This window comes from Apodemus sylvaticus, chromosome 2 (genome assembly GCF_947179515.1).
Source record: "Apodemus sylvaticus chromosome 2, mApoSyl1.1, whole genome shotgun sequence".
In the NCBI taxonomy this organism is placed as follows: Eukaryota; Metazoa; Chordata; class Mammalia; order Rodentia; family Muridae; genus Apodemus; species Apodemus sylvaticus.
Window position 1 is genome coordinate 99,117,504 of NC_067473.1, and position 25,709 is coordinate 99,143,212.

Sequence of the window (25,709 nt, forward strand, 5' to 3'; positions counted from 1 at the left end):
TACAAAACTGTATGATACTGGTACAGAGACAGGCAGAAAGGTCAATGGAATAAAACTGAAGACCAGAAATGAACCCACACACCAATAGTCACTTGATATTTGGCAAAGGAGCTAAAAAATTCCAGTGGAAACAAGACAGAATTTTTAATAAATGGTGCTAGTTCAACTAGAGGTCAACATGTAGAAAATGAAAATTGACCCATTCTTATCTCCTTGTACAAAGTTCAAGTACAGGTGGATCAAGGACCTTCACATAAAACCAGATACACTGAAGCATAGAGAGGAGAAAGTGGAGAAAAGCCTTGAACACCTGGACATGATAGGACAAAAGGGCAACCAACAGATTAGGAAAAGATCTTTACCAATCCTATATCAGATTGAGGGCTAATATCCAATGTATACAAAGAACTCAAGAAGTTAGACTCCAGGGAGCCAAATAACCCTATTAAAAATGGGATACAGAGCTGAACAGAGAATTCTCAACTGAGGAAACTTGAATGGCTCTGAAGCACCAAAGAAATGTTCAGCATCCATAGTTATCAGGATGCAAATCAAAACATCCCTAAGAGTCCACCTCACAGTAGTCATAATGGCTAAGATCAATAACTCAGGGGACAGCAGATCCTGGAAAGGATATGGAAAAAGAGGAATACTTCTTTGCTGGTGGCATTGAATGCTGGTAACACAACTCTGGAAATCAGTTTCATGGCTCCTCAAAAAATTAGAAATAGTACTACCTGAGGACTGAGCTATACCACTCCTGTACATATACCCAGAAGATGCTCCAACATGTAATAAGGACACATGCTCTACTATGTTCACAGCTGTCTCATTTATAATAGCCAGAAGCTGGGAAAAACTCAGATGTCCTTCAACAAAGCAATGGATACAGAAAATGTATATTTATACAATGGAGTACTATTTAGCTATTAAAACAATGATTTCATGAAATTCTTAGGCAAATGGATGGAACTAGAAAGTGTCATCCTGAGCAAGGTAACCCAGTCACAAAGGAACACACATGGTAGCACTCACTAATAAGCAGATGCTAGTCCAAAAGCTCAAAATAAACAATTTACAATTCACCCAGCACAGGAAGCTCAAGAAGAAGGAAGACCAAAGTGGAGGTGCTTTGGTTTTTCTGAGAAAGGGAACAAAATACTCACAGGAGCAATTATGGAGACAAAGTATGGAGCAGAGTCTGAAGGAAAGGCCACCCAGCAACTGTCCTTCCTGGGGATTCATCCTATAAACAGTCATCAAACCCTTACACTATTGTGGATGACAAGAAGTGTGTGTCAAAAGGAGCGTGTTATGGTTGTCTCCAAAGGGGCACTGCCAGAGCTTTACAGATACAGAGGCAGATGTTAGCATCCCACAATTGATCTGAGTGCTGGGTCCCCAATGGAGAGTTGACGGGGGTACTGGAGGAGCTGAAGGGGTTTGCTGCCCTATGGGAAGAACAATGATGTTGGACAACCAGACGCCCAAGGGCTCCCAGGGACTACACCATCAACCAAGGTTCCAGCCAAACATGGGTCCAGCCAAAAGGGTGACAAAGGAATGCCTTATTGGGCATCAGTGGGAGAGGTCCTTGGTCCTATGAAGGCTTGATAGATGCCCCTGAGTGGGGAAATCAAGGGGGCGGTAGGTGGGACTGTGTTGGGTGGAAGGGAATATTCTTTGAGACAGGGGGTAAAAGGAAGGGTTGGGGGTTTGCTGAGATGGGGGGAAACCTGGGAAGGGAATAACATTTGAAATGTAAATGAAGAATATAGTCAATAAAAAATGTAAAAAAAAAGAATGCTGGAGATGTATATTATGGCTAACATCTACTCTGGACATAGAAAAGGATTCACAAAAGCAATCTGTCAAGAGAGCGTTTTCAGAATAATTAAAAACCATTTTTACTACAGATCTAATATTCCTATTGAGATTTATTACTACAACCTTAGAGATATGCATAAAATACCTATAAAAGTCAAATATTTACTGATAAGCAATCATGTAAATTTATTTTAACACATTTTGTTATATGTATTTTTAACATTAATTAAAGATGAAAGCTAATTTGCATTCTAATTTTTACAAAAAGAATTAAATCTTGTCTTAATATTTTATTCTGTAGTATATAGAGTAACATCAACATATTTCAAATGGGATAGATATGAGTACAAAAGTTCTGTTTTATATAAACATATTCTTTTTTATTTGTTGAAACAAGTTTTTATATTCTTTAGTAATTTTTTTTATCTTTTTATTCGATATATTTTTTATTTACATTTCAAATGATTTCCCCTTTCCTAGTCCCCCAACTCCCAAAAAGTCCCTTAAGCCCCCTTCTCTCCCCCTGTCCTCCCACCCACCCCTTCCCACTTCCCCGTTCTGGTTTTGCTGAATACTGCTTCATTGAGTCTTTCCAGAACAAGGGGCCACTCTTCCTTTCTTCTTGTACCTCATTTGATATGTAGATTATGTTTTGGGTAATCCAGGTTTCTAGGTTAATATCTACTTATTAGTGAGTGCATACCATGATTCATCTTTTGAGTCTGGGTTACCTCACTTAGTATGATGCTCTAGGTCAAATCCATTTGCCTAAGAATTTCATGAATTTATTGTTTCTAATGGCTGAATAGTACTCCATTGTGTAGATATACCACATTTTTTGCATCCACTCTTCTGTTGAGGGATACCTGGGTTCTTTCCAGCATCTGGCAATTATAAAAAGGGCTGCTATGAACATAGTAGAGCATGTATCCTTATTACATGGTGGGGAATCCTCTGGGTATATGCCCAGGAGTGGTATAGCAGGATCTTCTGGAAGTGAGGTGGAACTATGAGCAGTATTCGGAGGAACCGCCAGACTGATTTCCAGAGTGGTTGTACCAATTTGCAACCCCACCAGCAGTGGAGGAGTGTTCCTCTTTCTCTACACCCTCTCCAACACCTGCTATCTCCAGAATTTTTAATCTTAGCCATTCTGACTGGTGTAAGGTGAAATCTCAGGGTTGTTTTGATTTGCATTTCCCTAATGACTAATGAAGGTGAGCATTTTTTAAGATGCTTCTCGGCCATCCGATGTTCTTCAGGTGAGAATTCTTTGTTTAACTCTGTACCCCATTTTTAATAGGGTTGTTTGGTTTTCTGGAGTCTAACTTCTTGAGTTCTTTAAATATATTGGATATTAGCCCTCTATCTGATGTAGGATTGGTGAAGATCTTTTCCCAATTTGTTGGGTGCCGATTTGTTCTCTTGATGATGTCCTTTGCCTTACAGAAACTTTGTAATTTTATGAGATCCCATTTGTCCATTCTTGCTCTTAGAGCATACTCTATATGTGGTCTGTTCAGAAACTTTCTCCCTGTACCGATGTCCTCAAGGGTCTTCCCCAGTTTCTTTTCTATTAACTTCAGAGTGTCTGGCTTTATGTGGAGGTCCTTGATCCATTTGGATTTGAGCTTAGTACAAGGAGACAAGGATGGATCAATTCGCATTCTTCTGCATGCTGACCTCCAGTTGAACCAGCACCATTTGTTGAAAAGGCTATCTTTTTTCCATTGGATGTTTTCAGCCTCTTTGTCGAGGATCAAGTGGCCATAGGTGTGTGGGTTCATTTCTTGATCTTCAATCCTGTTCCATTGATCCTCCTGCCTGTCACTGTACCAATACCATGCAGTTTTTAACACTATTGCTCTGTAGTATTGCTTGAGGTCAGGGATACTGATTCCCCCAGATTTTCTTTTGTTGCTGAGAATAGTTTTAGCTATCCTGGGTTTTTTGTTATTCCAGATGAATTTGATAATTGCTCTTTCTAACTCTGTGAAGAATTGAGTTGGGATTTTGATGGGTATTGCATTGAATCTGTACATTACTTTTGGCAAAATGGCCATTTTAACTATATTGATTCTACCGATCCATGAGCATAGGAGGTTTTCCCATTTTTTGAGGTCTTCTTCCATTTCCTTCTTCAGAGTCTTGAAGTTCTTGTCATACAAGTCTTTCACATGTTTGGTAAGAGTCACCCCAAGATACTTTATACTATTTGTGGTTATTGTGAAGGGGGTCATTTCCGTAATTTCTTTCTCAGCCTGCTTATCCTTTGAGTATAGGAAGGCTACTGATTTGCTTGAGTTGATTTTATAACCTGTCACTTTGCTGAAGTTGTTTATCAGCTGTAGGAGCTCTCTAGTGGAGTTCTTTGTGTCACTTAGGTAGACTATCATGTCATCTGAAAATAATGATAGTTTGACTTCTTCCTTTCCAATTTGTATCCCTTTGACCTCCTTATGTTGTCAAATTGCCTGAGCTAGTACCTCAAGTACAATATTGAAAAGATAAGGAGAAAGGGGGCAGCCCTGTCTAGTCCCTGATTTTAGTGTGATTGCTTCAAGTTTCTCTCCATTTCGTTTGATGCTGGCTACCGGTTTGCTGTATATTGCTTTTACTATGTTTAGGTATTGGCCTTGAATTCCTGTTCTTTCCAAGACTTTAAGCACGAAAGGATGCTGAATTTTGTCAAATGCTTTTTCAGCATCCAATGAAATGACCATGTGGTTTTTTTCTTTGAGTTTGTTAATGTAGTGGATTGCATTGATGGATTTCCGTATATTGAACCAACCCTGCATTCCCGGGATAAAGCCTACTTGATCATGGTGGATGATCGTTTTGATGTGTTCTTGGATTCGGTTGGCAAGAATTTTATTGAGTATTTTTGCATTGATGTTCATAAGGGAAATTGGTCTGAAGTTCTCTTTCTTTGGTGGATCTTTGTGTGGTTTTCGTATCAGTGTAATTGTGGCTTCATAGAAGGAATTGGGTAGTGTTCCTTCTGTTTCTATTTTGTGGAATAATTTGAAGAGTATTGGTGTTAACTCTTCTTTGAAGGTCTGATAGAATTCTACACTGAAACCATCTGGTCCTGTGCTTTTTTTAGTTGGAAGACTTTCTATGACTCCTTCAATTTCTTTAGGCATTATGGGACTCTTTAGATGATCTATTTGGTCCTGATTTAATTTTGGTATTTGGTATCTGTCAAGGACATTGTCCATTTCCTCCAGATTCTCCAGTTGTGTTGAGTACAGGCTCTTGTAGTAGGATCTGATGATTTTTTGGATTTCCTCAGTTTCTGTTGTTATATCCCCCTTTTCATTTCTAAGTTTGTTAATTTGGATACTTTCTCTGTGCCCTTTGGTCAGTCTGGCTAAGGGTTTATCTATCTTGTTGATTTTCTCAAAGAACCAGCTCCTAGTTTTGTTGATTCTTTGTATGGTTCTCTTTGTTTCTACTTGATTGATTTCAGCCCTGAGTTTGATGATTTCCTGCCTTCTACTCCTCCTGGGTGAAATAGCTTCTTTTTGTTCCAGGGCTTTCAGGTGTGTCATTAAGCTGGTAATGTATGCTCTCTCCATTTTCTATTTGGAGGCACTCAGGCCTATGAGTTTTCCTCTTAGCACTGCTTTCATTGTGTCCAATAGATTTGGGTATGTTGTGTCTTCATTTTCATTGTGTTCTAAAAAGTCTTTAATTTCTTTCTTTATTTCTTCCTTGACCATGGTATCATTGAATAGAATATTGTTCAATTTCCACGTGTATGTGGGTTTTCTGTTGTTTTTGTTGCTTTTGAAGACCACTTTTACTCCATAGTGATATGATAGGAGGCATGGGATTAGTTCGATCTTCTTATATTTGTTGAGGTCTGTCTTGTGACCAATTATATGGTCGATTTTGGAGAAAGTACCATGAGGTGCTGAGAAAAAGGTATATTCTTTTGCTTTAGGATAGAATGTTCTATATATAACTGTTAAATCTAATTGGTCCAAAGCTTCAATTAGTTTCATTGTGTCCCTGTTTAGTTTCTGTTTTCCAGATCGGTACATTGAGGAAAGTGCAGTGTTGAAGTTACCCACAATTATTGTGTAAGGTGCACTGTGTGCTTTGAGCTTTAATAAAGTTTCTTTTATGAAAGAGGGTGCCCTTACATTTGGAGCATAGATATTCAGGATTGAGAGTTCTTCTTGTTGTATTTTTCCTTTGACCAGCAAGAAGTGTCCCTCAGATCTCTTTTGATGACTTTGGGTTGAAAGTCAATTTTATCTGATATTAAAATTGCTACTCCAGCTTGTATCCTGAGACCATTTGCTTGTAAAATTGTCTTCCAGCCATTTACTCTAAGGTAGTGTTTGTCTTTGACCCTGATGTGTGTTTCCTGTAAGCAGCAAAATGTAGGGTCCTGTTTACGTATCCAGTCAGTTAGTCTGTGTCTTTTTATTGGAGCATTAAGTCCATTGATATTAAGAGATATTATGGAATAGTGATTGTTACTTCCTATCATTTTTGATGTTATTTTTTAAATTTGATTGCTTAACTTCTTTTGGGTTTGATTAAAGGTTACTATCTTGCTTTTTCCAGGGTGAAGTTTCCCTCCTTGTATTGGTGTTTTCCTCCTATTATCCTTTGTAGGGCTGGGTTTGTGGATAGATATTGGGTAAACTTGGTTTTGTCATGAAATATCTTAGTTTCTCCATCTACGGTTATTGAAAGTTTTGCTGGATATAGTAGTTTTGGTTGGCATTTGTGTTCTCTTAGAGTCTGCATGGGATCTGCCCAGGACCTTCTAGCCTTCATAGTCTCAGGTGAAAAGTCTGCTGTGATTCTGATAGGTCTTCCTTTATATGTTACTTGGCCTTTTTCTCTTACTGCCTTTAATATTCTTTCTTTGTTTAGAACATTTGGTGTTTTGATTATTATGTGATGGGAAGTATTTCTGTTCTGGTCCAGTCTGTTTGGAGTTCTGTAGGCTTCTTGTATATTCATGGGCATCTCTCTCTTTAGGTTAGGGAAGTTTTCTTCCATAATTTTATGGAAGATATTTGCTGGCCCTTTAAGTTGTAAATCTTCACTCTCATCTATGCCTATAATCCATAGGTTTGGTCTTCTCATTGTGTCCTGGATTTCCTGGATATTTTGGTTTAAAAGCTTTTTGCATTTTGCATTTTCTTTAACTGTTGAGTCCATGGTTTCTATGGAATCTTCAGCATCTGAGATGCTTTCTTCTATATCTTGTATTCTGTTGTTGATATTTGCATCTCTGTCCCCTGATTTCTTCCCAAGGCTTTCTATCTCCATAGTTGTCTCCCTTTTAGTTTTCTTAGGTCTTTCTACTTCTGATTTTAGATCCTGGATTGTTTTGCTTAGCTCCTTCACTTGCTTGTTTGTGCTTTCCTGTAATTCTTTAAGAGATTTCTGTGTTTCCTCTTTCATGAACGCAGCCTGTTGACCAAAGTTCTCCTGTATTTCTTTAAGTGTTTTTTGTGTTTCCTCATTATTGGCTTTTGTATTCTCTTGGATTTCTTTCAATGATTTTTGTGTTTCTCTTGCAAGGGCTTCTAACTTTTGATCCATTTTCTCCTGAATTTCTTTAAGTATGTCCTTCATGTGTTCCTGTACCAGCATCATTACCAGTGATTTTAAATCCAAATCTTGTTTTACTGGTGTGCTGGGGTATCCAGGACATGCTGGTAAAGGAGAATTGGGTTCAGATGTTGCCATATTGCCTTGATTTCTGTTAGTGATGTTCCTGCGTTTGCCTTTTGCCATCTAGTTCTCACTGGTGTTTGCTGGTGTTGTCAATGCTGGGCTCACCAGTGCAAGCTGCCCCTTCCCAGGTGGCCTCTGGTGCACAGCTTACCTCCTGCACTGCCTGGAGACAGGGTGTTGTTGTCCAGGCTGTTCAGACCCGAAGCAGACACCTGATGGCTCCTGCTGGGGCCTGCTGGATTCCCTGGAGCACACCAACCTCTCCCGCTGGCTGCCCGGAAGCCCGACCTGCCTCTTTCAGAACGTGGAGATGTGGTGCTGCTGCTCAGGCCGATCTGGATCCGGAAGCGGAGAGGTCTGAGGGCTACTGCCAGAGGCCTCAGGACTGAAGCCTAAGCTGGAACGAGCTGTGCTGTGAGCTCCCAGACTGCCTCTGGGCGCACACCCTCTTTAGTAATTTTTAATTTGAATAAAAGTAATTTTCAATCAGAAAATGTCCCAGAAAATAGGTAACTTATCATTGTACTATTTCCCACTTCTTTTTTTTTAATTAGGTATATTCTTTATTTACATTTCAATTGTTGTCCCCTTTCTTGGTTCCCCCTGCCCCTGAAAATCCCATAAGCCATCTCCCCTTCCCCAGTCAACCCTCCCCCACTTCCCTGTCCTGGTATTCCTATTCTAAAAGTAGAAGAACTATGTTTGAGACTATTTCAGAAACTTTTAGAAATTCTGTCTTTGTCTCAGGACATTTAACAACTTTTATATATTACAAATCAACAAGTACAACCACAACCTTTAAAGTCAAACATCCTTATTATATTTTCCTATCAAGTGTTGAGTATTGTGAATTAAAGATTTAAGTGAAATAGAAGAAGAGAGATAGGGGAAAGTAGGAAGGCAGTTAACAAAAAACTAAAGATGTGTGAAGAAGTCTTATAGACACTCAAAAATCTATAAGCCAATTATAAATATTTTTTAAAAGAGTTTGAGGAAAGGTTCCCTCTATGTACAATGCTGCTCCCAGAAGCCATGGGATACCAAATTAAATTCTCAGTGCCAGGCATAGGCTCCTACCCTATATGTTATTGGTCAGGAAAGCTCTCAAAGTAGCCAAAATATCACAGGCTATTGTCAGCACTCTTGGCTGCCCACTATACGGGGCATTAGAAATTACTACTGAAGATATATGGGTTTTGAATGCAGAACATAGAGAAGTCAATCTCAAATTGGATTAGAAACTTTCTTTCTGATGGATAGCTTTCATAATGCTGAAAGACCCAATCCATGCTGCTAAAGAAGAAAAATGTATCAATTATCTATCCAGTGCTGGACACAGTTGACTTGCAGGCAAAATGTGCCCACTGGTACAATAGTGGCATGCCAGACAACAACCATTTTCTCTTGGAAGATGGGATTTCATCCTAAGTACTGCAAGGATGGCGAAAAACCCATGGGTAGGGAAGTCATAGATTCTAGGGGGAAAATTACTCTAGATGTTTTTACTAAATGATCATGTTGTCAAACTGCCTTCTAAATATTTCTATTTATAGACATAAATCAGTGCCGTTCTTAACCTTAGTCAGAGAAGCTTCTTTACACAGACAGCAGTAGGCCTTCATCAAAGCTGCAAGCAAGAATGGGATTCAGATCTATTTGGATTGTCTTAAATTCTTACCTGTCCCATACAGAACACCTTGTTCAGACTGCCATTACTACTGAACATAGCTGTGAGATCTGAAGTGACAGATCATGACTTTATACAAATCTAACTTGCTTTTGCTTGTATTTTTGTAGAACAGAATTTGATCTTGATTTTGTGAATATGGAACCATTTAGGCAAATATCTATAGTAACAAAAGTGATGGAGCTTCAGTCCACTATCACTCCTGCAACAAATGTCAGCAGGGTCTCAGGCCATGAGCTCAGTGGGAACATTACCTTGCTATAGACCTCTGAGTCTCCTAATAGCATGTGGTGCATCACTTTCCATATAAGTTTTCTGCATAGGAAATGAACATTGGGAGGTTCATTCACCCTCATGATTGCACCCTGCAATACTAGGAATGATGTGGCATGGAATCTTTTAAAGTCTAAATTGAAAAGAAACTGGAAATTTTATTTTCAAATGTTGTCAAAGACCAGCTTTGACATCCAAGGTAAACTGAGGCAGGGCATTAAAATCAGCAATTGATGTCTCCAGCAGATTTTCTCTGGGGAAATAATGGCTGAAATAATTCTCTGGAGCTGGCAAAATTCCTGGGGCTGTCAGGAAACTGGGGCTGTCAAGAAAAGGAGGGAAATCTCTCTCTCTCTCTCTCTCTCTCTCTCTCTCTCTCTCTCTCTCTCTCTCTCTCACACACACACACACACACACACACACACACACACACACACATTTGTGGATGTAGTGCGCTTCAACAAACTTCAACAATTGTTTTTTTTTTCTCCCATTGCTTTTTCTGCCACATAATTTTTTTCATTTGGTTTTTTTCGAGACAGGGTTTCTCTGTATAGCCCTGGCTGTCCTGAACTCAATTTGTAGACCAGGCTGGCCTCAAACTCAGAAATCTGCCTTCCTCTGCCTCCCAGAGTGCTGGGATTACAGGCATGCACCACCACCGCCTGGCTCTGCCACACAATTGAACATCACTTTCAAACAATGGTTCTTCCTTCTACAAAGTAACATTAACTTCCTTGTTTGGAAATAAAGGTACATACTAACAGCGTGTCAGTAGTCCAGCCAAAGGGATTAAAGGTGTGTACTAAGGGCTGCACCACATCCTAATTAGAAACAGGTTCAAATATCCTCTAACAGGATCTGATGGCAAAGACTAATAAAACAAGTGACAGCTAAATCTTGAAAGAATGTGGAGTAAAAGGAACACTCATGCATTCCTAGTGGGAATGAAAGTTCATCCAGCCACTATGGAAAAGAGTGGGGTGGATCCTCAGGAAGAAATCTACCTCGATATTCAGCTACACCACTCTTGGGCATATACCAAAGGGTACTTCATCCTACCACAGAGACACTTGATCAACCATATTCACTGAAACATGTGAACTATTTGTGCCCTCCGTCCCATGGATTCTCTTTGGACTATACATAAACCTTACCCTTCTTGGCCAATTTCCACCATATTAGCTTGAGACCCTTGTTTGCTTCTGCACTCAATTTTTTGTCCTCCTTTGTAAAGCCCAGCCCATACTATCCCCATGCTCAGTGCTCTTCAGGCCTTCCATACATTTCTAAGAGCTCCTCTCTGAGCTGGGTATGGCCAAATTTCTTCTCTTGGGGCTGGGATCAGTTACGGACTTTGCAGTGGTCATCTTTGCTTGCACATCTATATTGCATTCAAACTGGAAGCATCCCTGTCCCATACATCTTGTGTTCCATCATCTTGTCAATCTATTTGTCAGAGTATACTGAGTCTCCTGTCATGATAAGAGGGCCCTTCTGCTGCATTGAAGCAAAGTAACAATATTAATGAATAGAAAGTTAAGTATAAGTCAGTAAAAAAGAGAACAAAATCAGTATAAATAAAAATATAAATTAGCAAAACTATATGCAAAAATAGATGAAGATATGGAGCTTAGAGTCTGGTATAAAATTTGGTCATCCATGTAACCCAACCTATGCGTCTAGAGGGCGGCAAACTCAAGACCTTCCTGCCTCAGCTTCTTACATGTTTGAATTATTAGAATTCATCACCATGCCTGGCAGAATTGTAGTTCTTGAACACAAGAATCAAATAAAGTGAGCATACCTCAAAAAGGAAAGCAAAACATAAAGAATAACTTGTTAATTTCAGATCATACATATTTGTTCTGCCCTATCATCTCATCTTTGAACTGTAACTGGTTCAGTACAGTGAATGTGTAATAAAACAAAAGGATCCACCTCTCTATGGCAGTGACCTGGAAAAAGAAACAGTGAAGATAAGCTGAGGAGGAGGGAATTTTCCATCTTTCCTTCATCTTCCTTTTCCTCACTTTCTTCTTTCCTCTTCCTCCTTTCTCTGGTTCTTCTCTTTCTCTTCTTCCTTCCTGCCTCCCTCTCCCTTCCTCCTTCTTATTGTCCACATTGCAATGTTACTTACTGTTCCTTCTTATCATGTCTTCTTATAACTTTATTTTCTTATTTAATGTGACTACTGTCACATCCCACTTCAAAATCTTGCTAGGAAATCCATTCTTATGACTAGTCGAACATAGGAAGGAGGGCAGAAGAAAGAATATATGAAGAAATATTTACTTCTCCATCTACCTATATAAAGATATAACCATCTATCTGTCAATCTTAGAATCTTTCTGGGGAAGAATCAATAGTTTTGATAATTAGCTTTTTATCACCATGAAAAAATACAAAATATCTGTCTTTTAATAATAGTGGATGTTTTTAAGAACTACACAAAAGATATATCTGGGCGCATCTCTGTTATAGGCTTATTTTCTTCATTTTTGAACTATTGCATACCCTGCAGTATTATTTCTGTTCAGTAAAAGAAATTCCACTCACTGGTTCTACTTAAAGACAATGGGCTGGCAGGGTGGCTCTGTGGGCAAAGTGCTTGGCCCCATAGGTGTGAGGACTTGGCTCACATCCCAAGTACCCACAAAAATACAGATGCAACAGCAGCATGGACTGTATTTGGAGTAATGCTGTAGCAAGATAAGAGATAGAAACAAGAGAATCCCACAATAGCCGGGCCTAAAAAGCATTTCATGGTAGGTGTGAAAAACACACCTTGTCTCAGACCTACACCCAAACTTGTCTTCTGATCTCTACCCACATGCCCCACAGGGCATGAAGAGAACTTACCCTTAAAACATAAACATGAACAAATACACAAACATATGAAGACACATCATACACACGGATCTAAAACATGGACCTAAAAAAATAAGGTAGTATGACAAGAATTTTGATACTTTTTTGCATTGAATCATTTTTCTCAATTCCCTCTCAGATAATGTTCTCATTGGGTGTGTACAACTTTGAGGGATCAAGTTGTTCTTGAAATAATTTACATTCTATACATAGTGCATCCACAATACACACCCCCACCTAACACCTCAAAAAGAGTAGAGGGTAAGTATTTAATAGAGTGTAACACAAGAAAAAGCTGGGTGGTGGTGGTGCACACCTTTAATCACAGAACTTGAGAGGCAAAGACAGGAGGATCTGGTCTACTGAGTGAGCTTCAGGAAAACCAAGAATAGATAGAGAAATGCTGTCTCACAAAAATGTGTTTAGATGGCTCCTTTAAGACACATGTGATGCTCTAGTAAATTTCCTGCTGGCACCAACTCCCTGTGGGTGAAACAGGAGCAGGTGCCCTTTGAGCAGCAGTACACACTCTGCTGAGCTGATTTGCATTTGGAGTCATTATCCAACAGCCCAGGCTCCTATAAGGACAGCTGCCAGGAGCCTAAAAAACAACCTCCCTTCCAGCTCTCAGAGATGGAGACAGACACACTCCTGCTTTGGGCTCTGCTTTTCTGGGTTCCAGGTGAGGATGCAGAGAAGTGTTGAAAGCAACCTCTGTGGCCATCATGACTTTCCATTCCTGAGGGGTCTTGGTCATTGTAATTACTCCATTTGTAATATCTATGTGTTTATCATTCCAGGCTCCAATGGTGACATTGTGCTGACCCAATCTCCAGCTTCTTTGGCTGAGTCTCTAGGGCAGAGAGCCACCATCTCCTGCAGGGCCAGCAAAAGTGTCAGTGCATATGGATATAGTTATATGCACTGGTACCAACAGAAACCAGGACAACCACCCAAACTCCTCATCTATGGTGCATCCAACCTAGCATCTGGGGTCCCTGCCAGGTTCAGTGGCAGCGGGTCTGGGACAGACTTCACCCTCACCATCAGTCCTATGGAGGCTGATGATGCTGCAACCTATTACTGTCAGCAAAGTAGGGAGGAACCTCCCACAGTGCTCCAGGGCTAAACAAAAACCTCAGCTCACTGAGGCTCAGTCTCTCAGTTCTCCCTTATTCTCTGACATCCCAACACAGAGCTCAAGGCTTATGTGGAAAAATATCTGAAATAATGAAATAAGTTTTATAAGCAGATGTGTGTGTGTGTGTGTGTGTGTCCCATTCTTGATGGTTTGTAATTTAATTATTTCCAAACAAAATATATGATTGCTTCAATTATCATTTATCATTTAAATTTTTATTAACACATATTTATCTCTGGATTATTTTCCCTTCTCCCCTCACTCCCTGAACACATCTCTGCCTATTCCCTCACCCGCAGAATCCTTCTTTGACTTTCCAGTCACTGAGTTTACTGTCTCTATAATTCTGAAAATAGGAAAAGATAATAAATACAAATTGTGTCACTACAAAACAGTGTTACATATACAGCAGAGGACTTCCAGGTCAGTGATCAATCAAAGATGGTGCACCTAACCCTCAAGAGACAGGAGTCCTAGGGAGTTCAGATATCAGGTGGAGTGGAGTCGTAGGGAATGGAGACATCCTCATGAAGACAGGATGTGGGGAGGAGGATTGAGTTGTGGAACAGACAAAGGGTGCAGGAGGGTGTAGAGGAATAAAATCTGGAGTGTGCAAAAATAAATATTTTTTAAAAAAATAGTGTTAACTAAGACATTTATAGGTGTGTGTGTGTGTGTGTGTGTGTGTGTGTGTGTGTGTGTGTGTGTGTGTGTGCCTGCGTGAGTGCGCAACAACCTGCAGAAGTTAGTTCTTTCCACCAGAGAATCAAAGTCAGCTCATCAGGCTTCTGTGAGCATGCTTCCTGGTACTGGGTGAATAACCATGCCAGCCTGAGGTACTATTTCTTTACTTGTTTTTTTCCCTACATTCTTTTCTTACATCCCAAATGATTTCCCCTTTCCTTTTTCTCTCATCCCTATAAGACCCATAAGCTCTCTTCCCTCAGCCCATTCCCAATCAAACAGCTCCCACTTCTCTATCCCAGTAATCCCCTACATTGCTGCACTGAGCCTTTCCAGGACCAGGGCCCTCTCCTTCCATCTTCTTGAGAATAATTTGATATGATAATTGTGTCTTGGGTATTCAGAGCTTCTGGCCTAATATCCACTTATCAGTGACTGTATTCCATGTGTGTTCTTTTGTGATTGGGTAACCTATCTTAGCATAATATTTTCCACTTCCTACCATTTGCCTAAGAATTTCATAAATTCATTCTTTTAAGTTGCTGAATAGTATTCCATTGTGTAAATATACCACATTTTCTGTTTCCATTCCTCCATTGAGGGACATCTGGGTTCTTTCCAGCTTCTGGCTATTATAAATAGGGCTGCTATGAACATAGTGGAGCATGTATCCTCTGGGTATATGCCCAGGAGTGGTACATCACAGTCCTTCAGAAGTGTCATGCCCAGGTTTTTGAGGAACTGCCAGACTGATTTCCAGAGTGGTTGTACCTGCTTGCAATCCCAGCAGCAGTGGAGCAGTGCTCCTCTTTTTCCACACCCTTGCCACCACCTGCTGTCTCCTGAGTTTTTAATCTTAGCCATTCTGACTAGTGTGAGGTGAAAGCTCAGGGTTGTTTTGATTTGCATTTCCCTGATGACTAATGATGTTGAGCATTTCTTAAGGTGCTTCTCAGCTATTTGAAATCTTCAGGTGAAAATTCTTTGTTAAGCTCTGTACCCCATTTTTAATAGAGTTATTTGGTTTTCTGGGGTCTAACTTCTTGAGTTCTTTGTATATATTGGATACTAGCCCTCTGTCGGATGTAGGGTTGGCAAAGATCTTTTCCCAATTTGTTGGTTGCCATTTTGTCCTTTGACAATGTCCTTTGCCTTACAGAAACTGTGTAATTTTATGAGGTCCCATTTGTCAATTCTTGATTTTAGAGCATAAGCTATTGGTGTTCTGTTAAGGAACTTTCCCCCTGTACCAATGTTTGCAAGGGTCTTCCCCAGCTTCTTTTCTATTAGTTTCAGTGTGTTGGGCTTTACATCGAGGTACTTGATCCACCTGGAGTTGAGCTTACTACAAGAGAAAAGAATGGATCAATTCGCATTCTTCTGCATGCTGACCTCCAATTGAACCAGCAGCATTTGTTGAAAAGGGTATCTTTTTTCCACTGGATGTTTTCAGCTCCTTTGTCGAAGATCAAGTGGCCATAGGTGTGTGGGTTCATTTCTGGATCTTCAATCCTATTCCATTGATCTGCCTGCCTGTCACTGCACAAGACAGACCTCAACAGATATAAGAAGATCGAACTAATCCCATGCCTCCTATCAGATCACTATGGAGTAAGAGTGGTCTTCAATAGCAACAAAAATAGCAGAAAGCCCACATATAAATGGAAGCTGAACAATACTCTACTCAATGATACCTTGGTCAAGGAAAAAATAAAGAAAGAAATCAAAGACTTTTTAGAATTTAATGAAAACCAAGGCACAACATTCTGAAATTTATGTGACACAATGAAAGCAGTGCTAAGAGGAAAACTCATAGCCCTGAGGTATTCCGAAAAGAAACTGGAGAAAGCATACAGTAACATCTTAATAGCACACCTGAAAACCCTGGAAGAAAAAGAAGCTAATTCACCCAGGAGGAGGAGTAGACAGGATCATCAAACTCAGGGCTGAAATCAATCCAGTAGAATCAAGGAGAACCATAAAAATAATCAACAAAAGCAGGAGCTTTGAGAAAATCAACAAGACAGATAAACCCTTAGCCAGACTAATCAGAGGGCACTGAGCAGTGTCCAATTTAACAAAATTAGAAATGAAAAGGGAGATATAACAACAGTAACTGAGGAAATTCAAAAAAATCATCAGATCCTACTACAAAAACCTATACTCAACACAACTGGAAAATCTGGAGGAAATGGACAATTTCCTAGACAGATACCAAATACCAAAATTAAATTAGGATCACTCTAAACATTCTCATAACCCCTAAAGAAATAGAAGTGGTCGTTGAAAGTCTTCCAGCCAAAAAAAAAAGCAGAGAAACAGATCATTTTAGTACTGAATTCTATCAGACCTTCAAAGAAGATCTAATACCAATACTCTTCAAACTATTCCACAAAGTAGAAACAGAAAGAACACTACAGGGGAGGGAAGAGGGCTTATGGGACTTGCGGGGAGTGGGGAGTGGGTGGAGAGAAGAAGACTTAAGGGACATATAGGGAGGGGGGAACCTTGAAAGGAGAAAGCATTTGAAATGTAAATAAAGAATACATCAAATAAAAAATGAAAATGTAAAAAAGGACAAAACAGTAACCAACAAATTGGGAAAAGATCTTTACCAACCCTACATCTGACAGAAGTCTGATATCTAATATATACAAAAAACTCAAGAAGTTAGACCCCAGAGAACCAAATACCCTATTTTAAAAATGGGGTACATAGCTAAACAAAGAATTTTCACCTGAAGAAATTCGAATGGCTGAGAAGCACCTTAAGAAATGTTCAACATCATTAGTCATTAGGGAAATGTAAATCAAAACAACCCTAAGATTTCACCTCCACCAGTCAGAATGGCTAAGATTAAAAACTCATGAGATAGCAGGTTTTGGCAAGAATGCAGAGAAAGAGGAACACTCCTGACTGCTGATGGGATTGCAAGCTGGCACAACCACTCTGGAAATGAGTCTGGTGGTTCCTCAGAAAACTGGGCATGACACTTCTGGAGGACCCTGCTATACCACTCCTGGGCATATACCCAGAGGATTCCCCAGCATGCAACAAGGACACATGCTTCACTATGTTCATAGCAGTCTTATTTATAATAGCCAGAAGTTGGAAAGAACTCAGATGTCCCTCAGTGGAGGAATGGATACAGAAAATGTGGTATATTTACACTATGGAATACTACTCAGCAATTAAAAACAATGAATTCATAAAATTTTTAGGCAAATGTTTGGAACTGGAAAATATCATCCTAAGTGAGGTATCCCAATCAAAAAAGAATACACTTGGAATGCAATCACTAATAAGTGGATATTAATTAGCCCAGAAGCTCTGAATACTCAAGACACAATTAGCATATCAAATGATTCCCAAGAAGGAAGAAAGGAGAGGGCCCTGGTCCTAGAAAGGCTTGATCTAGCATTGTAGGGGAGTACCAGGCCAGAGAAATGGGAGGGGGAGGTGATTGGAGAATGAGTGGAGAGAAGAAGGCTTAAGGGACATATAGGAAAGGGGAAAGCATTTGGAACATAAACAAAGAATATAGAAAATTTTTTAAAAAATACATGTTTTTCTACAATTTTTACCATTTTATCAGAAATATTTTCCATGTAAATCTTGAATTCTATCACAAAATGACTCCACTTTCTTTTACAATTATTTTAGCAATGTTTTTATGTCTACCACTTTACTCTTTAATTTTTCGTGAAAACTGTCAATTTTAATGTGTTTTTCTATATATCTCATCTATTTTATCAGAAGTATTTTCCATGTAAATCTTCAATTTTATCATAAAATGTTTTTACTTCCTTTTCTAATAAAAGGACATGCTTTTTAAAAAATGAATTGTTTTCACTATACTGGATTTTTTTGCCTTTCCAGATGAATTTGAGAATTGCTCTTTCCATGTCTTTGAAGAATTGTGTTGGAATGTTGATAGGGAATGCATTGAAGCTACAGATTGGCTTTGTTAGGATGTTCATTTTTACTATGTTAACTCTGCCAATCCATGATCATGGGAGATCTCTCCTTTGTCTAAGATCTTCAATTTCTTTCTTGAGAGACTAAAGTTATTGTCATACAGGTCTTTCATTTGTTTGGTTAGATTTACCTCAAGATATTTTTTATTATTTGTGGCTATTGTGAAGGAAGTTATTTCCCTAATTTCTTCCTCAGCCTGTTTACCACTTGTATAAAGGAAGGCTACTGATTTATTTGAGTTAATTTTATATCTGGCCACTTGGATGAAGTTGTTCATCAGCTGGAGACGTTCTCTGGTAGAATTTTTGGGGTTGCTTATGTATACTATCATATTACCTGAACATAGTGATACCTTTATTTCTTCTTGGCCAATTTGTATCCCCTAATCTCCTTTTGTTGTCTTTTTGTTGTCGCTAGCACTTTGAGTACTATATTGAATACATATGGGGAGAGTGGGCATACTTGTCTTATACACATAGAGAAGCCCATGACTCCAGCTGCATATGGAGCAGAAGATGGCATTGTCTGGCAACAATAGGAGGAGAATCCCTTGGTCCAGTGAAGGCTCAATTACCCCAGTGTAATGGAATGCCAGGGCAGTGAGGTGGGAGAAGAATCACGGGGAGGTGGATGGGAGAGTGGCATTCTGGAGGGGAAACCAGGAAAGGGGATAACATTTGAAATGTAAATGCATAAAATATCCAATTAAAAAAATGAATGCAATGGCACCTGAACACACACACAAACACACACAAACACACACACACAAACACACACACACACACACACACACACACACACACACATACACACACACACACTGAGGAATCCATTATGTGTTGGCCAACTATTCCTACCTGCCCTGGAGTGGTTTATATACCCAGTGTTACTCTACTGGAAAAAACTCATATTTCCATCTCCTAAAAGGTATGAGTTCAGCTGCAAACCTTTACCCTAGTAACTAGGTTTTTATTCATGCATTTTTAATATAACAAAATAAAACATAGTAAGATAAAACAAATACTATCACATCATAGTTGAACAACACAAAACAAAAAAAGGAAAAAAAGCCCAAGAGAAGGCACAGAAATAGAGACCTACTTGTTCACACACTGAGGAATCCTATAAAAACGATAATTTGGATCCAATAAGATATAGACAGAGGACCTAGTGCAGACTTTTGCAGACCTGTGCAGACCCTGTGTATGTTGTTTCAATCTCTGTGTTCATGAGCTTTGCTCATGTTCATTTAGAAGGTCTTGCTTATTGTTGTCTTCCATCCCCTCTGTCTCCTACACTCTTTCTACCTCCTCTTCTGAATGGTTCCATGAGCTCTAAAGAAAAGGATTTTGTTGTTTTAAGGAACTAAATTCCAACTGTTTGATTTTACCAAAGAAGATTCAGAAACCAAATGCTAAAATGAAAGCCAGTTGGCTCAGAGAGTCAGAGAAAGCACCCAGCTGAACTTCCTACTCCACCAATGGCCCAGAAGGAAAAGAGCTCTTTATTCTTCTCCACACTGGCTTAAATACACTTCAACTCAAATGCCCCCCTTTCTGTTTAGTTATGTTCACTCCCTGTCACCTTGGTTGCCTGCTCTGGCTCTTGACCTAGGGTTGACTTTATTTAACTCTTGGATTGAAGGTATGTGCTTGGGCTGAGCAACCACTTGAGAATGTGTTCACAGTCTTAGACTTCAAAATGCAATCAAATATCCTGCAATATTTCTTTACTAAAATTTTAGTTTAGTTCTGGTGGCGCCAGGGAGATGGCACACAATCTGTTCAAATGCCAATCTCAGTCAAATAGGCATGGTTTATTGAACATCACACACAGGTTAAAGAACTGAACCATGACTATCACTTAATGTCCTATAGAGCTTTTTAAGCCTGACATCTACAGACATCTGAGACAAGTGTTAGTCAACCATCAGAATTTATGGATAGAAGATTTCCTTAGGAACATGTCTTTCTTTTACACTTATTCCGCTCCCATTGGTTGGGATATTTAACTATAACACGGGACTTGCCTTATCTAACATTCATGCCTCAACCTGTGAACCAGGATGTCAGTTACCTATATACATGTCTCTTTTCTGCCAAATACAATGTCAGTTCCTAGAGTCTTGGGAACTTTTTTGAACCCTACTCAAAATGAAAGTCTTATTTAAAAAAGATGGGAGAAAAATTTTAAAGGCAAATACCATTAAAAGATTATAAGAATGTGCAGAAAGTGTGGCTGGGTAGTTGGGTCAGTTCCAAGCTATTAGAAAACAGTTATAATAACTTCTACCATGATTGATTTCTAAGGGTACAGACGATAACAGAATATCTAATCAACTTGATAAAGATACAACCTGTGAGAAATGTTTCTTATAGTAGTAACAGAACAAAATGGCAGACAAGCCGGATAAGAGTTACCTAGGGTTTAACATTTTACCTAGGCCTTAAAATTTCATCTAGGTCTTGATATTTTAATTACACTTTAACCAGTTCAAGTAGTGGTATGTGAAAACTAAATAATATTAGTTTGAATGTAAATTATTTTCCTGTTGTAATTATTGTCTTGGAGACTTATTGCTATTAATGGCTAACCTAGGCCTAATCCTTGAAGCTTCAGCCTCTGTATCAATCTAATTTAGGCATAGAATGTTTTCAGCCTCTGAAACTTGATGCAAATAAAGTCACCTCTTCTTATTCTTTAAGAATTCAACTGCACTATTGCAACTAAGCTGTTCTAGCTCAACCTCCTCTCCCAAATGACTTATTGAATATGGCTTTTCTCTCATCCTCTGAATTACTCTGAATGTCTTCAAACTAACTCTAGCTGTCTTTCCTAATCTTCTGACTCCATCTCAATCCCTTGCTCATTCTGTCTTTACCTGTGTCTAGCTTGTTTTCTCTTCAATCTTATTCTGTAAGACTCTCCCAATAAAATTGCCTCCTTCTCCCTCTCTATGATGTTGGCTCTCACTCTCCACTCTACTCCACTGCTCTTTATGAACTCTACTGTATTGCTGTGCTGTACTCACTTCTTCCTTTACCGTCTTTTTCTGTTACATAGCTTCCCTTTCCTCTCTCTTCTCTTGAGAGTGGGCATATCCTATTCTGTCAAATATTTCTCTGATTCATCATTTTTTCTGCCACTCAATTAAACATCACTTTCAAGCATGGGTACTTCTTCTACAAAGTAACATTAATTTCCTTGTTTGGGAATAAAGGTAAATACTAACAGTGTGTCAGTAGTCCAGCCAGAGGGATTAAAGGTGTGTACTAAGGCTAAGTCACATCCTAATTAGAAACAGGTTCAAATATCCTCTAACAGGATCTGATGGCAAAGACCAATAAAACAAGTGACAGCTAAATCTAGAAAGAATGTGTAGTAAATGGAACACTCATATATTTCTAGTGGGAATGAAAGATCATCGAGACTCTATGGGAAACAGTGGGGCGGATCCTCAGGAAGAAGTCTACCTCAATATCCAGCTACACCACTCTTGGGCATTTAACCAAAGATAACTTCATCCTACCACAGAGACACTTGATCAGTCATGTTAACTGCTGCTCTGTTTATACTAGCAAAAATAGAAACAACCCAGATGTCCGCAACATAAGAATGTATAAAGAACATATACACAGATGATAAAACAACATGAAAATGCATGCAAACATTAGAAAAATCCTCCCAAATGAGGAATCCTGAACTCAGAAAGATGAATATGGAATATATCCTTTTATATGTGGATATTACCTGTGACGTCAATAATAAGCAAATTGCAGTCTGTTGGATTTCAGGAATTTCCACACCAAACATACAAACACTGATCTCAGTTAAGCAAGAATAGTTTATCAAATTTAATGATGTTAATAGTAGTCAGACCAGGGGCATAGTTCAGAACTACGTCTGAAACTATGACATCAAACAATTCTCATGGCAGGATTTTAATAGGAAAAACAGGTTTGAAAGTTTAAAGGGCACAAAAGGGAGCAATATTTATTACATTTCGGGTTACCGGACAAAGTATATCAGCTAACCTTTAAACTGATTGGTCCTGAGTAAAATAAGGGTAAAGAGAGGAATTTCAGGACACTGAAATATCACCCCATGATGGATTCAACCATAACTTTTGGCTTATCAATAACATTCTTCAGTGTCAGCAGTGGATAATCACTTCTAAGAAGTGGAGTCTAAGAATTTCATCTTATGAGCAAAAATGGAAACTGAATGTAAGATGGCTACAGTTATGTTAAAAGGAGCAGGCCTCAACAAAATTTATAGAAACACAGAGAGTGGATATTGAGTATGAGACTAGGGAGCAGAGGAACAAATAAATCTCTGTCATCATAGCTGCAAAATTTTTTGACAAGGGGAACTGAACTACTGTCTTTTGAAACCAGAAAGTGTGTTTGATGCCTGGGTCAGTAATTATTGGGTCAGCAAACTTTTCAATGTAATTTTAATTTATAGAAATTATATTTATTTATATAATTTATTAAATGCTCACTCAGTCTAAGTTGGGCAAGTGGAACTAGGTATTGTTAAGAGTATAATTCTTAATATCATTTTGTAAATTCAGAATATAATAGGATGAAAGGGCTAACAGATCAGCTGGGACAGAAATGACAACAGCCATTACATGATTTTCTTTGTTGTGTGTTAAGCACGAAATTTACTAAATAATATTCACTATAGCATGTGAACTCTTTGTGACCTCTAGCCCATGGACTCTCTTTGGACTATGCATAAACCTTATCCTTCTGGGCCACTGTCCCGAATATTAGCTGCAGGTTCATGTTTGCTTCTGTACTCAATTCCTTTGTCCTCCATTGTAAAGCCCACCCCATTTTCCCCCATACTCATTGAACTTCAGGACTTCTGTGCTTTTTAACCAGCTCCTCTCTGAGATGAGTATTGTCAAATTGCTAGGGTATCAGGTACCTATTTTGCAGTGCTCATCTTGGTTTGCACATCTGTGTTGCATTCCACATGGGAGCATCCCTGTCCCATAGATCTTCTGTTCTATCATCTTGTTGATCTTTCTGTCAGAGGATACTGAGTCTCCTTTCATAATGAGAGGCCCTTCTGCTGCACTGAAGCAAAGTAACTATGTTAATTAATAGAAAGTTAAGATATAAGTCAATAAAAAAGAGAACAAAATCAGTATAAATAAATACATGAATTAACAGAACTATATGCAAAATTAGATGAAGATGTGGAGTGTACAGTGGGGCAGAAAATTTGGACATCTGTGTAACCCAAGCTACATGTCCTAGAGGGCAGCAAACTCAAGACCCACCTGCCTCAGCTTCTTACATGTTTGGATTATTAAAATTCATCACCACGCCTGGAAGGAGTATAGTTCTTGATGCTATATACAAGGAAAGTGAAGAGCACCGAGAGCAATGGGAGCAGCTCATGGAAGCAGTCAAATAACATCATAAATGTGTATGATTGTCTCCCACCAACAATAGCCAGCCTTAAAGTAATGACTATGAGATTGGGGGATATATAAAAATGTATGGCTCTTGGCATGGATAGTATACACTGTATTATATAGCAATATCTTTTATTCTGGGCATAAATCAAAAATATCACCTAACTTTCCACAGTATAACAGGCCAACATACTAATTTTTAACACAAAAATCAACTAAAAGTTAGCACACCTCAAAAAGGAGGGCAAAATGTGAAGAATAACTTGTTAATTTCAGGTCATTAATATTTGTTTTGCCCTATTATCTCATCTTTGAACTGTAGCTGGTTCAGTACAGTGAATGTGTACAATAAAACAAAAGGATCCACATCTCTATGGCAGTGACCTGGAAACAGAAATAGTGAACATAAGCTGAGGAGGAGGGGAATTGTCCATCTTTCCTTTGTCCTCCCTCTTTCCTCACTTCTTTCTTTCCTTCTCATCCTTTCGTCTTTCCTCTTCCTCCTTTCCTGGTTCTTCTCTTTCTCTCATTCTTTCCTGCCTCCCACTCCCTTCTTTCTTCCTATTCTCCACATGTCAATGCTTCTTACTGTTCCTTCTTATCATAAGTTTTATTTTAAATTTATTTTATTACTTAATTAAAATAATACTGTCACATCCCACCTCAAAATCTTGCTAGGAAATCCATCCTTCCGACTAGTTAAACCTAGAAAGGAGGGCAGAAGTCTGAGAAAATAAAGAAATATTTACTTCTCAATACAACTATCTAAAGATTTAACCATCTATCTGCCAATCTTACAAATTCTCTGGGGAAAAATCAATAGTTTTGTTAATTAACTTTTTTATTTTCTATATTCTTTGTTTATGTTCCAAATGATTTTCCATTTCCCAGTTGCCCCTTTCCCATAAGTTCCATAAGTCCTCTACCCTCTTTCCTTTCTCCAATCAACCCCTCCTACTTCTCTGTCTTCCTAATCCCCTACAATGCTGCATTAAGCCTTTCCAGGACCAGGGTGCTGTCCTTTCTTCTTGGGAATCATTTGATATGCTAAATGTGTCTTCAGTATTCTAAGCTTCTGGGCTAATATCCACTTATCAGTGGCTGCATTCAATGTGTGCTCTTTAGTGATTGGGTTAGCTCACTTAGGATGATATTTTCCAGATCCAACCATTTGCCTAAGAATTTCATCAATTCATTGTTTTTAATTGCTGAGTAGTATTCCATTGTGTAAATATACCACATCTTCTGTATCTATTCCTCCACTAAGGGACATCTGGGTTCTTTCCAGCTTCTGGTTATTATATATAAGGCTGCTATGAACATAATGGAGCATGTGTCCTTGTTGCATGCTGGGGAATCCTCTGGGTATATGCCCATACAGGAGGGTTCTCTGGAAGTGTTATACCCAGTTTTCTGAGGAACTGCCAGACTAATTTCCAGAATGGTTTTACCAATGTGAAATCCCAACAGCAATGGAGGAGTGTTCTTCTTTCTCCTCATCCTTGTCTATACCTGCTGTCTCTTGTGTTTTTAATCTTAGCCATTCTGACTGGAGTGAGGTGAAATCTCAGGGTTGTTTTGATTTGCATTTCCCTAATGACTAAAAATGCTGAAGATTTCTTAAGGTGCTTCTCAGCCATTCAAATTTCTTCAGGTGAAAACTCTATGTTTCCCTCTGTACCCCATTTTTTATTCAATATATTTTTTATTTACATTTCAAATGATTTCCCCTTTTCTGGCCCTCACTACCCGAAAGTCACATAAGTCCCCTTCCCTCCCCCTGTTCTCCCACCCACACGTTCCCACTTCCCTGCTCTGGTTTTGCTTTATGCTGCTACACTGAGTCTTTCCAGAACCAGGGGCCACTCCTCCTTTCTTCTTGTACCTCATTTGATGTGTGGATTAGGTGTTGGGTATTCCAGGTTTCTAGGCTAATAGCCACTTATTAGTGAGTGCATACCATGATTAATCTTTTGAGACTTGGTTACTTCACTTAGTATGATTTTTCTCTACCTCCATTCACTTGCCTAATAATTTCATGAATTCATTGTTTCTAATGGCTGAATAGTACTCCATTGTGTATATATGCTGGGGAATCCTCTGGG

The 25,709-nt window shown here is 38.9% G+C and overlaps 2 gene segments (V, D, J or C); one reads left to right on the top strand and one right to left on the bottom strand.

Annotated features, from left to right (window-relative positions):
* LOC127678018 (immunoglobulin kappa variable 4-1-like) overlaps positions 1-25,709 on the bottom strand; it is a 479,901-nt gene that overhangs the window by 70,286 nt on the left and 383,906 nt on the right.
* LOC127677166 (Ig kappa chain V-III region MOPC 63-like) lies at positions 12,942-13,511 on the top strand. The segment is given in 2 exon segments: positions 12,942-13,049; positions 13,168-13,511. Coding segments are annotated over 2 exon segments (378 nt in total).